The sequence below is a fragment of the Hippocampus guttulatus genome, chromosome 17 (genome assembly GCF_054856545.1).
Source record: "Hippocampus guttulatus isolate MCC_2025c chromosome 17, RoL_Hgut_1.0, whole genome shotgun sequence".
In the NCBI taxonomy this organism is placed as follows: Eukaryota; Metazoa; Chordata; class Actinopteri; order Syngnathiformes; family Syngnathidae; genus Hippocampus; species Hippocampus guttulatus.
The window spans coordinates 6680684-6697092 of record NC_141277.1 but is presented as its reverse complement, the minus strand read 5'-3'; the positions used below and the strand labels follow the sequence as shown (position 1 = coordinate 6697092).

General features: G+C 46.6%; 2 protein-coding genes across 5 annotated transcripts in view; one reads left to right on the top strand and one right to left on the bottom strand.

The window, feature by feature from the left end:
- LOC147191793 (uncharacterized) overlaps positions 1 to 12668 on the bottom strand; it is a 31473-nt gene extending 18805 nt beyond the window's left edge. For 2 of the 3 annotated variants that reach the window (XM_086134782.1, XM_086134784.1), the window contains exons 1-2: positions 12342 to 12668; positions 605 to 4073 (exon numbers count right to left, since the gene is read on the bottom strand). In XM_086134782.1, the coding sequence (XP_085990908.1) occupies positions 605 to 3420 (2816 nt within the window). In that variant the 5' untranslated portion in view covers positions 3421 to 4073; positions 12342 to 12668. Of the gene's footprint in view, positions 1 to 604; positions 4074 to 7330; positions 7496 to 12341 lie in introns of all 3 variants that reach the window. The other variant, XM_086134783.1, reaches the window with a different exon arrangement.
- The window catches only part of LOC147191792 (BCL2/adenovirus E1B 19 kDa protein-interacting protein 3), a 36500-nt gene that overhangs the window by 14698 nt on the left and 5393 nt on the right, over positions 1 to 16409 (top strand). Inside the window, exon 2 of one of the 2 annotated variants that reach the window (XM_086134793.1) lies at positions 15769 to 15910. In XM_086134793.1, the coding sequence (XP_085990919.1) occupies positions 15874 to 15910 (37 nt within the window). In that variant the 5' untranslated portion in view covers positions 15769 to 15873. Of the gene's footprint in view, positions 1 to 15736; positions 15911 to 16409 lie in introns of those variants that run through there. The other variant, XR_015103486.1, reaches the window with a different exon arrangement.

Sequence of the window (16409 nt, the reverse complement as noted above, 5' to 3'; positions counted from 1 at the left end):
TGACCTCAAGCTTCAATGCTTAAACCCAGACTAGCGGCTTGATTTAACCTCCAGTTTAGTAAGCTTCGACATTATTGTTGAATTTACGCTCTTATCTCTCTAGAGGATTACACACAACAATCCTGGATCATAAATCCAAGCCTCTGTGAAAATATGCCTTAACTCATTCAGTACCAGCCAATTCTGGACCAAGTCTGAAAAGACGTTTAAAAACGTCTTTGGGAGTGAATGAGTTAATTTATTTTGGCCTAAAATGGAGGTTAAGACAGTAAAGTAGATGTCATAATTGTTTCATCATCCAATCTGACTGAAGTCTCTCCCTAGGTTTAAATAGATTATGTTAAATTTGCCGTATTCATGTTTACTTTAAAGTACGGCTTTATCAAGGATGGTGTCATTTTCTTTTTCTCAACTATATCTTTTATCTGTGATGCTTGTGTTCATGTGAACCATCCATTTTCTCTCACGCCGATCGTTATTCGGGCCATGAGTGAGCTGATGCCAATCCCACATAAAAATTTATGTTACCGGAGCCAAGGTCTGAACCTCAAACTTCAGAACTGTGAGGCAGACATACGGAGTAGAAATAAGTTTTTTGCCTCACCCGTCTCGCTCAGCCTCCTTCTTCTCCAAATCTTGAATGACATCCAATAGGATCTTGATCGTATTCTGGCTGGTCTCCAGGACGCCCTCCAGACTGTGGAGATGGTTCTGCAGGCTGCGAATGTCATGCAAGGGCCCGTTGGGGCCCAAGAGCTTCTCTGTAACTCGGGCCGGGTCCAACTTACACCTGGCTCCGGACATTAAACCTCCCAGAATCTCCTTGACCTGTCTCAGCGTGTCAGCTTGGGTGGGACTCAGGGCTTTCTCCCCGGAAACGACACAACCCTTGGCCCCAGAACATCCCTGCTGGTTTGGAGGGAGAACGTGTTGGCTGTTGGGAGCGTTGGATCCCGCACAGAGCATTTTGTGTAGTACCCCAAGCTGAGCCTGGGCTGAGCTGAGACAGCTGGGCTTAAAACAGGCCTTGGCGGAAGTGGATGGCTTTTCTGCCTTTGCCGCACAAACTGGTGGAGTTTTAGCCCTGTGCTTTGGAGAGCTGACTCCCTCAGAGATTTCCGGCGTGTCTGCGCATTTTGCAGCTTCTTTCTCCTTCTTGATGGCCTTGCTCTCTGTCTTGAGCACAGGCGGTTGGACTGCAGCCTCCGGCGGGTCATTTCCTTTTTTACGTGGCGTGTAGGGCGGCGGCGGCGGTGCGGGAGGTGGTAGTCGAATGCCCCTCTTATCCTGAGCATTCAAGGGCGCCTGAGAGGGAGGCGTGTATGGCGGTGCGGCTCGAAACGAGTACAGAGGGACGGCTTTTGTTGGTGTCGCGCAATGATGCACGTTTGGAAGATTGCTCAGTGGCAGTGGCAATGTGCTTGTTGTTAGTTTGGGTACCGAAGAGGAGTAGGGTGCTATGCCTATGCCGGCCGAGGAGGCGGGATGCAAAGCTTGACATGGAATGTTACAGTGAGCTACAGTTTGGATAAGGGTGGTACGCGTAGGGCTAGTAGGATTGTGGTTAGGGTCTGCTGCATGGGTTGTAGTGTAATAAGAGATGGAGGTGCAAGACAAAGCGGCTTGTGTCACGATTGTACATGGTGTTTGATTTGGAGCCCGATAGGTATTTGGTGGCTGTGGTTGAGCACTGGTTTGGTTTATGGCGTCACATGGAGCCCCACTGGGGTTATGTGCAGGAGAAGGGGTCAGACAGGTGAGGGGAATTGGGGATTTCGTATTTGGGACGGGGGAGGCGCAGTTCGCAGTCGGGCATGCCGGTGTTGCTGGCAATGGATCAGACTGGACGAACGGTGCACTGGCAAACGCCGACGGGGTAACGTGAGTATAGTATGAGATGGGCTGCGGGATCACAGTGGGTGCGGAGCAAGAAATGGGCAGGGGCGCCGAGGGAGTTGGTGGGGGGACACGAGCCGGCTCGATTGACGAGGAGCAAGATGGCTCTTTGCATTCATCGGGGCTCTGTGTTGGTGCCCTTGTGGGGGGCGGAGATGTCGAGTAAGGCACGGTAGTTATTTGTGAGGGGGGAGGGTCCTGTATCCCATTCGGAGGCACAGGACTCGCAACTTCAAAGTGATCTGAGTTTGTCGATTGTGGCGGACGCGGAGAAGGACTGGGGCAAGAGGTTTGTGTCCGGGATGGTTGATGGTCTGGAGGCGAAGGCAAGAGAGAGTCTGTTTGTATCTGAGTGGTGCGCTTAGCAATATCTAAAGGGATGGTCGAATTGGAGTCTCTGTTTTGAATCTGGACTTCAGACCGTTGTTTGTCCTCCGTTTGACTTTGTGTAGTACAATATTTTAAACGGGCAGACGTGCACTCGTTTTGAACTCGTGAAACGCAAAGTCTGGCGTTTGTAGCCGGCAGTGTTGAATGAGGGCTTTCAGTCTGAGTAGGGGTGGTGCAATAGTGCACTTCTTTTCCGGGATCGCTCGTTGTCCTATTCAGACGCTTTCTCCTCCTGACCAGCGAGGGAGTAACACTGCCCTGTCGCTTGGGGCCATCTCGGCAGGATGGGGTCGTGCAATGGAATGGCTCGGTGTTGTGAAGGACTGATGGAGGACAACTGTGCCTGGAGTTTTTTGTGACAGCGACGGTTGATTTCATGTCCATCTTGGAGGATTTCGACCTCCGTTCAAGCACAGTTCGATCCACAGGCCCTTCAGGACAATTCAGATCCTTGGAGCCAAGGAGGGCCACGTGGTTGTGTGAAAGGTACTCATCCTGGGAGTCGTGTTCATCATCGCCGTCTATGCCCAAAGAATCTCCCACGCTGTGACTACGGGTGTGTGTGGAGGAGAGAGACTTTTTCAGGCATGGCGAGGTCTGGATGGCTGTGCTGGTGCTTGGCTTGCGCGTCATTGGCAGGGTCAAGGAGTTAGTCTGCGGCGGTGCCCAGCATCGACGTGTGGGCCCTGGCGTCAGTGGATGGGGAGGGGCCCTGGCCAAGAAAGCGGCCACAACCTCTATTGTACTAGCCATGTCACCACGCACTGCCCCTACCACAGAGGTCTGACCAGGTAGGCTGCCGGTTCGTGGTCCATCCCGATCCCCCCACGATCCCTTGGGGGACTTGCTGCCGTGTTTGCGTAGAGGATGAGGACTGTCGCAATCCGCCGTCGGCCTCTGATGGCTGCTGTTCTCACCCGTGCCGCTGTTGCCGCTGCTGCTGCTGCCATCCTCCAGGTCTTTAAAGCGGACCTGGTGGGTGCGGTTGCGGCGCCGCCTCAGGCGGCTCTCAATATCCGGGGAGTCCCGATTGAGAAGCACAGAACGCACAGTCATTGTCCCGGTTTTTTCGACCAGGGCACTTTTGCCGTTGGTTTGGGCCGTCAGCAAGAGGTTGGGCTCTTTGCTCACCATTGCTTTGTCCACTCGCTCTCCCCCAACATCCAACAACTCTGCGGGCAGTCGGATCTGACGCAAAAGGCCCGGCGTGTCAGTGCATCACCAAGGAAATTGAATTTCCGTTTGATTTATCGGCATTGATACAGCAAGAGATCTGGAGTTTGTGTTGACTGGCCTATGGAATAACAACTGATTTTTTTTTGGGGGGGGGGGGCTCGTGCACAGGTTATCCCTGGTCTTTAACCCAAGGAAAAGTCATATTCACAGGTCGAGATGATAAAGTCCTTTATCTTTTACCTGTAGAAAAATAAATGCGTGCAGTCTAAATATTCTTCAAACTGCCGCATGTCTCCTGTTGCTCTCGCTCCCCGTTCATCTGCGGGAAAGATTCCAAGCGAATAAGCATGGGGGATGCAACCTGTCCTTCGGTTTTGTGTCCATCACATTGGCTGTTCGACCTCTCCAATTGCGTTGTCCTCCGGGCCATCAGAAGGAAGGACGGCCAAGTTATAGACCGGACCCGCTCGGCTCTCCATCACACCCTGCGTCATTCGGCTTTTGTGGCTCTCACTTTCTTGGTTTTATTGCCCTCCCCTTCAAAGCTCTTTTCTTCTTTTGGCCTTTCTTTCACCGAGTCATTTCCTTGTGGCTCAATACAGTAGAAACTCCTATTAAAAAAAAAGAGAGAGAGAGAGAGGGAGGTGTGAGAGACTGTAATTGTTCCCATATTATTGCGATTCCATTGAAACACAGCACACTTCTTCCTCGGCATAATGAAGAAGCGATAAGGTAGGCTGCGGTTTTAAAAATGCATGAGAAGCCGGGTCAACGCAGAATGGAGGAAGAACAGATCAATCAGCCAATGTAATGACAGGGTGGAGGTGGCAAAACAAAAGACTTGACGAACACAATTGCGAGGGAAAGGAGATTGTAATTAAAGCTCATTCACGCAGACTGCAGGCGACGCCGTTTATGTACGTGGACTCATGTCACCGTGGCGGCACTGACGTGACTCAACGCAGCATGTTGTGACTCTTGTTATATCCCTCACATGCGTGCGTGCGTACGTCATTTCTCCTTTCCGCCATGTTTGGGAGTCGGCGGCGGCGCTTCCGGGCGTCTTGATGATGCGCCGCGCTGACACCCCCTCCCTGATTCATCTGCTCGCCGCGTGACAGTCCGTCCGCCACGCTCGGCCGTGCTCTCGTCACTTCCCAATTCGACACCGCGTCTGCCGCGACCCCCCCGTCGATGCGACACTTCAATTTTCCGTCCGTCCCGCTGACACTCGGTGGGTGTGACCAAGACTCGGTTAACTGAAGTCGATTCACTTAGGTTATGTGTACTTTAGTGGAGTATTCATTTCTCTGACGCACCTCGTATTTCCTACATTTAAAAATAATTGTCTGTGCTTTCTCGAAAATAGAGTTTTTTCACCAGGGCGGATGACTGCACAACTTACAGCGAGGTGAAGTTAACGGCGATGGGGATCTTGATTGATTGAGAGCTTGGGCTGTTATGAGCCAGACAAAATAGGGACAGCAGCGACGTGAACCAGGGCACATGAACACATTTTACAATTGCCTTTTTGAAGGGAATTGCTCGATGTTGTCATTTCCAAGAATGATTTGTGGCGTCTGCATTGTCCTTTGTCAGCCTCAAAATTGCCACGCTCTGTTTACAAAAATCATGTATCTGTTTAAAAAAACAAAACAGAGGTAACGCATAGTTTTATTTTTCAGTTTTCATCATTAGCTAACTTCCTTTTGTTTTGTTAGCAGGTTTACGTTAGCCATTGGGGCACGTTGTTTTGATGGCATAGCTAATGTTTCTTGTATTATATGAAACTGACAGGAACATTTCAGGTTGTACTTTTTTTTTAAGAAGTTTGATTTTCTATTTTTTTAGCAGTTAATTTCACCGACATATTTACTGAAATACCACTTGTGAGTACTTTTGACACCTCTGCCATCCGATAACCTTTCCTATCTGACTCCCCCCCCCCCCCCCCCCCCCCCGTTCATACTCTGCGGCCGCGGTAATTAGTGACGCCTTCGCAGCTTCCAGGTCATTTCGAGAGCGAGCGAGGAAGCGACACCCGAGGGCCTGACACTTTTTATTTACGCCTCTCTCTTTCTCTCTGCAGCTCGCAAGGGGGGGAGCATCTTTGTCACATCCGCGCAAAAGCACACTTATTGGGATGAACAATGATTAAAGACGTAGCCCCGAGGCCAAATATCAACAGCGCACGCTCGTACACGCTAATGGATTTAGGGATGAATGACGGTGATTCCTGTTTATTTTATGTTCTTATCGGCGATGAGCCGCTTACGATGATTCACCTGGACTACTAAATCATCCCCGGGTACAAGGGCAAAAGTATACGAGGAGTGCATACTTAACAAGGTCAACCTGCTCCGACGCAACAACAGCAGTTTAATGGCGGTAGGAGTCATATCGTCTTCGAATCGCAACATTGCGATCATTTCGATGACATGATACGGGAACGGCGGCTCTGTCATTGCCATGGCGACCCCTCATCACCCACCTTAATGGGCCGTAATATTGGCAGAGCGGCAGGAAATGATTCTCATGTTGCACTGACGTCACTGCGATGTTAGCTTTTGGAGCTGTGAGCGGTGCTTGTGCAAATTTCCGATTGGAGGACATGATACTTTACTTAGGACTGGCTTCTGTGACCACGCAACAAGGGCATGGCGAGCACCCAGTGCACACGTGACACACACTTGACCATCTGTCCACCGACAGTCAAGAGTCTCATCTTTCAAACCAGAAATTCCCTCCAAATGCAAAAAAAGAAAAAAAAAACAAAGATCAGCAACCCCAACTCCCAGACCACGCACCGGCACCGGTCCGTGAGCTATTTGATACCAGGCTGCGCACAGAGACCGAATCGAAAATATTTAATGATCATCAACTTTGGAATGATTTTTTTGTTGTATTTAATTCGGGGTGGTCCACTCGCCTGACTTGTGAGCGGACGGCGTGGGATCGGTTTGACGGCGTGGATGTGGGTGTGAATGGGCGTTTGTCTCTCTATGTGCCCTGCGACCGGTTCGGGGTGTAGTCTGCCTTCCGCCCAAAGTCAGCTAGGATAGGCTTCAGCAACTTTTCAGGATAAGCGCTGTTGAAAATGGATGGATGGATTTTATTTTTCAGCTGTGCTGTACGGCTACGTGGTCATGCGAAGTCGAGAACCTTATCCTGCCAGAATGGTTTTTATCTGCAAGAGGGAATTTTCAAAAGTATAGAACTACGATTATATTACATAGGATTCACGTTCACCGGGACTATATCGGGGTCACCAACCTTTTCGAAGCTAAGAGCTGCTTCTTGGGTACTGATTGACGCAAAGGGTTACCAGCGGGGTTTTCGGGGAAGCAAACCTCATTTTGTGGAGGTTAATCAGTGTTTTTCAAAATTAGTTTTTTGAACCCTTTCAGGGACAGCGGCTACTACAGTGGACAGCTTATCATGTGATCAGGTTACAGGGGGTTTTTTTGGTGCGTTGAAAGGGTTGCACCTCACCCCAATGGGCCTCAATTATAGGCGACTTTTCACTAGCCTCCACCCTATTCTGCGCGAATAGCGGGGGTCCATTTTTTTTTTGGAAAAATCAAGTCATTTGAGTCTCTTTTTTTTTTTTTTTTTCTTGCTTGATCATAATGTAAGATGAGTTGGAAATTCTATTCAGTCATAGTTTGCCGTATAGTTATTTCCCTGCTCGGTCCCCAACACCCATGAATAGTTTTCCTGTAATTATCACTTTCCTATTGCATAAGCTTAAGTTCCAACTTGTGCACAAATTTGGGTTTGTTACCGCTGTAGGGACGGACGTAACTCCCATCAATAACCAAGGTCTCCTTGTAAAAAAAAAAAAAATCAAATAAATAAAAATACTTACCTCCCTGTCGGTGGAGCCTGGCAAAGCCACTTATTCGCGGCTGCTGCTTTAATAGACCGTCTCCTGACCTTGGATTTTTCGACTTTAATCTTTCGTGGCTTCAACCATGTTGCCGTCCTTCTGATTTTTCATTAACATCCCGTATCTCTCAAGTCGTCTGGCTTTCTTGTAAGGGCGAAAAGAAAAAGAAAAAAAAATCCGTTTCAACCTTCACCCTGACAGATTTGCCTCTCAGGCTCCATCCCGCCATTCACGTGACCATTCCCCCTTTCGTCATTCCCCCCACGGTGTCATCCTCATCCTCTCCCTTCTATCTTTCTTCCATCTTCTTATCATGCCATGCCACTTGTATCACTCTCGCTCCCGCCGACGCTACAACGCAATTTTACATTGGACCCCCCCCCCCACCCCTTCCCACCGCCACCATTAGAACCTCACGCTCCCACCCCCTGCGCCCCTCCAGATCAAAACATTTACGCCGACAATTTAATGAATGCGTACCCCGGCTGGCTCCCGCGGCCGAGGCCGGCCCTTCCCTACATGTGACATTTTCATGTTGAGGTTTATTGGCAGACTGGAGATAAATCACCGGGCAAGAGGAAGAAGGTGTGCGAGCGCATAATGCCACAGTTGGGCTCATAACTCTCGGAGGTTATTATTTAAGCTTCACCACAGCCTGCTCGCCTGCTGCTTACCCATTCGCAGGAGGCTTTTCTGTCAGCGTTCCCGCTCCTGATGATATCAGGTCGCGTCTGATCTCACTTTTAAGACTCATCTTGTGCATTTATGGTGACAGCGCTCAAACGATTTGGGAATTGGACACGTTTTCCAGGATTTCTGACGATCCTTCAAAAAAAAAGTCTTCATTTTTATTTTCCCAAATGAGGGCCTTAATTATCCTCACGAATGACAGTCAATCCCTAATTTATCCACTCTGTGGTCATATTTAGTAGTCTTGAATTTGATCCAAGTGGCCTTTAAAAAATATATTAAATTCCTCTTCCTTTAAACTTGCCAATGCCGAATTTTGGTTCAAAAGTCCAACAAATTTTGGTTCAAAAGTCCAACAAGAACATGTCAGATTTTTTTTCTTCCTGTTAATCAGTTTTCACCAGCATTAAAGCACCAAAAAAAGAATGAATTACTTTACTCATCATGTTTTGTTTTTTTCAATTGATCGGAATTTAGTCAAATATTGGCGTCGGCCTACAAAATCACTTATCAGTCGGGCCCAAGTAATTCGTAATAACGACGATAAATCTCTTCATCCTCTTTCCGTAGCTCTTGTCCTCACGAGTGAGCATGAAGCCTCGAGGCGCGGTACGTCATTGACTGGTCGCTCGCCATTCTCTCTGGCACATATTCAAGCAACGATTCACACCCACGTTCATACTTTGGGACGATTTGGTCTTCAGTGAACATCACGTGTTTTTGGGGAGTTTGACCTTTCAAATGACCTTTCGTTATGTTCTTTGGATATGCAGTTTATTCGTGTGTGATCACACCAATCCAATATGACATTTATTCTGTTCACCCAAATGATGCGACATAATTGGTCGCAAATTATTTTGTGGACCCCCAATGTGGCAATCACCGTTCTAGCTAAAAGTAGTACGACCTTTGTGGCACAGGTTAGAAGGTGCAGTTTGTTCTTTTGTTGTGCTAAAACAACAACAACAAAAAGTCTTGCCATATCGCCCGGACATGGTCTGATTTGTCACGCAGCGCGAAGATTCGGAGGAGGCGGCAAATAGCGGAAGAGGTTGAAGGAGAGGAGGTAGACACGCTCGGTTATATTTAGTGACGTTGCGAGACCAAGCGAGAGAAGTCCGACCAAGTGTGATGGAGGAGGCGGTAAAAGACAAGGCAACCAGGGGAGGGTGGGGAGCACAAAGAGGAAATGTCACGGCTCGGGTTCAGTGGAGTGGTAAATCAGGAGCATCAGCGTGTCAGGGCGTTTAAGGAGGAACTGGAGAGGAACTAAGAAAAGCGAAATGATCAGCGATTGGGCCCGGCAAACACGCCGCCGTCGCACGGATTTACAACCGCGACGCACACCAAGCCTTTGCGTCGTTTCGAGATGTGCTTGCAGATTGTTATTTTGTCAGCTCAGCATTGGGAAGCCTCGTGGGGGAGGTGGGCTTGTTTTATTTGACACGCTGCAACTGGCAAGGATGTTGAAATGCAAAAAACAGGCGAGGGGGACAGCAAGGAGGCGTACGGGATGCTTGACACGACTTTAGTTTCTTCCGTGATTACACTTGCAACTCAACATGCTCTTATATCTCAAATCATCTTTCCCCATTGAAATGACAAGAAGTGCCATTAATCTGTTCCAGCCCCCCCCCACCCCCCAATTTCTTTTTAACAGGAGAAATAGCATCCGACAATATTATACTTGATTGATTGATGACATGATTGATTATTGTTGAGATCTAAGCAACTTTTGCCATATTTTTTGCTTTAATTCAATGAGTATTGTGCTGCGCCCTCTGATTTTCACACCTTGACCACCTGGTGGCAGTATAATAAAGGAGTCAATCAGAACTTTCGTTAGGCTGCAGTATGTGTTCGTCACAGTTTGCAGCGGATAAAGAATCTATGCATGCGAGTATTGTTATATTAAGCCGACATGTCTTGCGGAATGTCACCACAGCACGTCTAGAAAACGTGAGATGTGACATTTGCAATGCAAAGTTCCCTGGCACCAATTTGCCACAAGGTGGCGCCAAAGCTCTACTTTTCTATCAGACAAGACTTTGGCACCATCTTGCTCAGAAATCTCTCCAGTGAACACTGTACCTCGCTCTACTCAATACCTGATTGGTTACTTGATAAGGAGGTGTAGTTTAGGGCAATCTGGACGTTGTGAGCGTTATTTCCTCGCCACCGTAGCAAGTCCGGGGAAAGTTAGCGAAACTCGATGGGAACATAGCGGAACATTTAGCTGCTGAAAAAGCCAAATGTTTCCCTCGGGCTTCTCACGGAGAGAAAAACAGAAGCGTAAGGAGAGTGATAATTGGAGCACTCCGGGTGAATGCTAATGACGGCGCGTGTCTGCGGCGCGTCGGCACGGGCAAATGTTTGCGAGCTCAACTTTGCCTTTGAACATAATAGCGGATAAAAATCATTAGATGGTTCCACACGCGCATTGTTTTGCTGCCAAGGAGTTCAAATAGCATTTTAATTTGGATTCCTGCAAATAATGGATATCTGGAAGGCACGACCGCAATTTGGCTGAAGAGGTTCCGACGTCTTTGTAGCATTTCCACACACGCCGGGTTGTTTATCTTGCCTCCCTGGCACACAACTTCACATCTTTACACTTTAAGCTGAGAATTTGTGTTGATTTGTCTCTTGATGTGAAATAACAGAGGGTTGCTTGAGTGGCAGTTGTAATCACTCTGCTTCTCCCCAAGGAAGTTCAGATTGCTTCCAACTTTTCCGGGGACGTGAGCGCCAGCATAGATTTGTCCCATCTGTCCGCCGTGGACCCACAGTGGCGTGTTTGAGATGAAAATCCCATCCGAAGCCAGCTAATAGATTGTGACGAGCGCACTTCGACAACAGCGGTCAATATTTTGTGCCAAGGGAATCCAAAGTAAGCATATTCGTTTCTTAGACGACAGATTAATTGCTGTTTTTTGTTGTTGTTGTTTTTCTCTGAGCATTGTTAAACAGAGGCTGTATTTTTAGCTCGTATTCGACTGTTGTGACCCGTGAGGCCCTCATCCAAACGGCCCTGCGAGTACTCGATCCTTCGAATGTTGAGCGCCATGTTCAGATGAGCAGCTGCCTGTCTAAAATAAAATAGTTACATTTTTAAACGAGATAAAAAATAATAGAGATACGTTTGAAATGTGTGAAATTGAAAAAAATAAAATATATCAGGTAAGAAATTAAACACATTAAATAAAATACAGTAGTAATTACATGAACATTTTAATATTATAAAAATTTTAAAAAAACACCACGTGGTAACCAATTGAAAGGTGATAAGAGAGCACCCAAAAAAGTAAGAGATACAGTATTTTGTGTTAAATAAAAAAACTAAAGAACCAAAATAATTAATTAAATAACCATATTAAATCAGTAAGGAATGATAAATGGTAGGACAAAATGATGCACTAACAAAAAAAAAAAAAAAAAGAAAACTGAAAGACTAAAAAAGTAAGAGTAACTGTGCAGTGTTTTGGTGTAAAATTAGATATCAATCAACCACAAGTTAATTACATTCAATAATACTAAATATTTTAAAAAATTTAAGCCAAATGTATTTCCCATGAAACTGTTCCAATTCAAAATTTTATATCAAGTTGAGAAAAAAAATAGCTTGTAAGAAAACTGTTTCCAATTTTATATGACGCAACAACACATTTCTTAAATAAGATGTGGAATTAAAAATATATTATGATAATGTGTGTTTACAATCTGTCAATAAACAACACAATTCAAAAGGCACTGTTCGGTACCACCTAGCGTAGCGTGCACACACACACACACACACTCACACACACGATGTAACTATACTAATGGGATTCCCTCAGTCAGTGTTTTCTTGCCCCCCCCGTGAAACTTTGTGGATACCCCCTTTCTAAATCCACACGCAAGGAGTGACATATATGCAAGGGAAGCACGGCGCTGGAATCTGCAGCGCTCGCACCGACTGAAGCGTCTTGCTCGCCGGAGCATCCCGTAAAGCTGCACAGTCTCAGAAAATAAGACACCCCATCCGCAATAAAGTCCATCCCCGGTTATCTTTGCGCGCACACAAACACGCGCACCAGCAAACACGAGGCAGCCAAGCAACCAGGCTCTGAGCACATGACACCTCTTGTGGCAACAACAAAGAAAAAATATCAGTGATGTCTTTGATTCGAAACATGATGAGCGGGGGTTGGGGGGGTGAGCACACACACGCACAACGCGGGAGTAAAAGATGTCCAAACAACAGGCTATTTAGTATAGTCGGGCATATCGCCACGGCGATGCCGAGCTGAGTCGCACGTACCGCATCTCTCTCCTCCTCCGGTCCTCGCATCCCTCCGGCGTTGCTCGTTATTCCCGCCGCCGCCTTCTTCCGTCCTCCTCCGGATGTCTCCCGTCTCTCTTTCGCTCTCTGTCCCCCCCCCCCCCCGCCCACACCCTCCCCACTTCGGTCTCTCCTTCACGTGGGGACCTTGTTGGGCATCCCTGGGAGCTGGCTTCCTGGCGGTTGGAGCGCTGCGAGTGGAAGTGAACGGACAGGAGGGGGAGCAAGACGACAAGAGTGTGCAAACAGGCAGTTATCCTCTCATGTGTTTCAGCTCCCCCCTCTCCCCTGCTCTCCTCCCTACATCAGCGGCGCTGTGGTTACCCCAACACCCCCCCCCCCCGCCCCCGCCCACCCTTCCCTCCTCGCCACACTTCGCATCGCTCCGTCCGTCGTGACCTCCTCTCGGGTGTCGCCATGCGACCTCCCCCCTGTGTCCTTTTAAAGCAAGGGGGAAGGTGGAGTCGAATTAAAAAGCAGAGTATGTAAAGCTGCGGGGAGGGGGGGGCGAAGTGGGGGAAATGAGGGGCAGGACATTTAGTTTTGGCGGGTGGAGGGGAGGAGCTTGGCAAGACACCAAGGTCAATGGCAGAGGAAAGCACAAAGGTTGTAAACAAACGACCAAATGTCCTCATGCTAAATATCAAAGCAATTTTCCACATCGAAATTTTCAATGAAAACGATATTGTATGAAAAAAAAAATCATAAGACAATGTGAAGAAATCACCTGCTTTCATGTTGAAAATGTATGACAGGGGTGCCTTGGGTCAATTTAGTGGAGCCCAGAGATGAAGCGGCATTTAGCTGTTATGCTGCATAGTAGAAGACCCCCCAAAAAATTATATATACTGAATACATACTGTATATAATTTAAATTGAATTACATTTTTATGTATTTTTATTCGTTTTTCAAACTATGGTTAAATTAAACATTCCTTGAATACAAAAAATGTAATTTTTCTTGTAGTTCATTCTTTTCAAATTAGTTTCATGAAATCATGTGTTCCCCCCGCCCCCATTTTTTAGTTACATCACTTTCGTTCCATATTGGACAGGGCATAATGCGAGGGGAGACGGGGAACACAGATGGGAACAGACAGGTGGGATTATTTTACAGATATCTCCCATATGAGCGGGAGCAGTGCCAGGGAAGCGTGACCGGCAGGATAATAGAGACATGCGGGGGGGGGGGGGGCACTCAGTAACCCGCCGCATGAAATCATCACTTTACTGTTTCAGCTCTCATAGTAGTTGTTTTGATGTACGGATGTGGAATGAAAAAAATGCAGTGTTCACGTGAACCAAGTTTTGATGAGGTGGGGGGGGGGGGGGTCAACTAAATTTGCTTGTCTGTAGTGACCTGGCCAGTTTGTGTTACGACCATTCAAATAAGTCTTCGGTGCTTGTTTGTTTATTTTTTTTCAATGTCCGAAAACCGATTTGGATTCCAGCAACGGATCAAAAGTGAACGTTTAAGTCGCTCTCATTCCTTTGAAAATGCTTTCAAAATAAAGGCTTGATTTCAGAAACCGTCAAGTTCCATAAACATTTTACTGCAGCGAGCACCACCTCCTTTGAAGCCAATCACACTCCGATACGCATTTTACGTTATCACGTACGTACTCAAACACGGCTTCCTTCCACCAGTGATTTCAGGTGAACTCGCCGCTTCGTAAAAAAACTAAATTAGCTTCGATTGTGCTTGAACGCAAGGGTCAAGTATGGTGAGGCTTCATCTGTTTTGCCTCCAGTTGATTGCGTGAAACAGTTCAAGAGAGAAATCGGCGTTAATGATCAGGTCTCCAGATTGTACGAGGAGCCCTTTGCCAATGTTCGGAGCAATCAAGTGTGTCGACGGGATCTTGAGGATGGCAGCAATGAAGAAGAGAAGTGATTCGGTGCAATCAATGGCACTTGCCTTTCCTTTTGAAGAGATTTTGGAAAATAAATTGCAATTTTTTTATTTTTTTCCCCAAATTTGGCCGTTTTGACGGGGCCACAAGAAAAGAACGAAGTACCGTTTCTGGATCTTGAAGTTTTAGTTCCACTAGACAGGGAAGCAAATTTTCTTTTCCGAAGTTCTGACGACAAGCTGATTTCCTCTGATTTTCTTTCCTGGTTGCGTTCAGTCGACCTCTTCATCATCACGTCGTCACCCGAGGAGTGCGGCGACAACGCTAACATAGACGGATAACATCTTCCCCTAAACGCCTCCAGAAGTGAGACATCGTATTCCCCTTTTTTTTATCAGCTACCATCACTTGTTCCCCCCACACCTCCTCTACCACCGGAATGACATTAACATTCCTGTGTAGATTGTGTTTTCATCTCTCTCGGGCGTTCCGCATTTACACTTCACATGCGCCTCATTTTTTGGTAATAATCAATTGAGGGAATTTGAGATGCGAAGAAAAAAAAAAGTGGGCAGAAGTGCTCCGTTGCCTAAATGGCAATCCATTAGGAATATAATGCGACAATCATCAGAATGGGCTTTATTGCTGGGGGCGAAATGTGCGCAGATACAAACAAAGTAATTTAATTCAATACGCCGGTGACTAGAGAGACTCAAAATGGAACTGTGAAAGAAAATCGAGATCAAATGATGAATCCCCAAATGATGAAATGCAATCAGATGCTAATGTGAAAGAGCAATTCGTGGATGGCAGGCGGGGGAGCTGTTCCCTGATGATGTCAGCGGGGGCAAATGCAACTTTGGCTGGCAATCACCTTGTTGGCGTGAGTAGAAAGTACCGTCCAAGGGGCTTATTTTGAAGAAAGGAAAATATTGCGGACCACGCTGATTGATGCGTGGGCCGTTGATCAATATGGACCGGTAAAAATGCTGTCGATTGTGCAGTGGTGTTTCATTAATCACGTCTTGAAGCAATGGATGAAAATTGGAGTGCGCTACTTGGTTGCAACCAGCAGAGGCGCTGTTGATTTGTTTTCATCTCATTTGCAGTCTGGCAAAAAAAACAAAAGCAAATTATGTCCTCAAATGATGAACCCTGATATTGTTTTTTTTTAGAATCTTGTGCAAAAAGAATTTAAAATACCCTTTCCTGGTTCCAATTTGGAATGTAAATAAAGCAAGGGGCTTATCTAACTCTCTTACGTTGATCTGTCTCCAAATAAATTATATAACTGATGAGCGGCGGATTTTGCCGGTGTACATCTTGTGCTCATTCCTAGATTCAAATTTGAATGGGATGCTTCATTTAACCTGAAAATAATTTGGATGTACTTTTTTTTGGGGGGGGGGCGGTTTGGTTAGCTTGTTTTTGTTTACATCCGCCTTGGCTGACACGTGGCCAAGGGGAAAGGAGGGGGTGGGGGAGGAGGGTGCCACGAACGCCAGCGTGGATTAGTCCAGCCTTTTTTTTTTTTTTTTTTTTGGTCTTTTTAGGCTTCCACCAGGCGCAAAGCTGCCCCGAGGGAATCAGTCGTTCCTCGCCGTCTCTTGCAAGCCCTCCTCCAGGAAGGCCCCCCGCTGTCCCAGCAAGACCCAAACATGTCCGGCCAGCAGACACCAGAGGACAGTCTCTACGGTGAGTGATGCTTTCCCTCACCACTGCCTAGCTGCTCTTTCACGTTATCGTCTTTGAATACAGCAGACACTTATGGATAAATAAGAGTCATTGTAAAATTATGAAGTGGAGATGACACATTGCTGTAAACATTTGCTGTAAACATTTCCTAAATGATTGCAACTTGAGTCTGGTCATATCACCAAAATTATCCGAATTTAATAGACTAAAGTTTTGTTTTGTTTTGTTTTAATGAATGAACATTTTGTGGAAAAACATTTGGGTGATAACAATATAAGATTTTTTTTTTCCCTCAGGAATAAAACCGAAAAGAAATCTTTCATGTCATTTCATGGCAATAAAATGTAAATATAACATTGTGAAATTACAAGAAGAAATTAGTAAAAGGGTGAGAGTGGAGTTGTGCATTTTGGGGGGAAATATTTTTAAATGCGACAAAGATGCACCGATGCTTCAACTTCTGAGCTGAAGTCAGGAAGCAAAAAGTAAATATCAATTT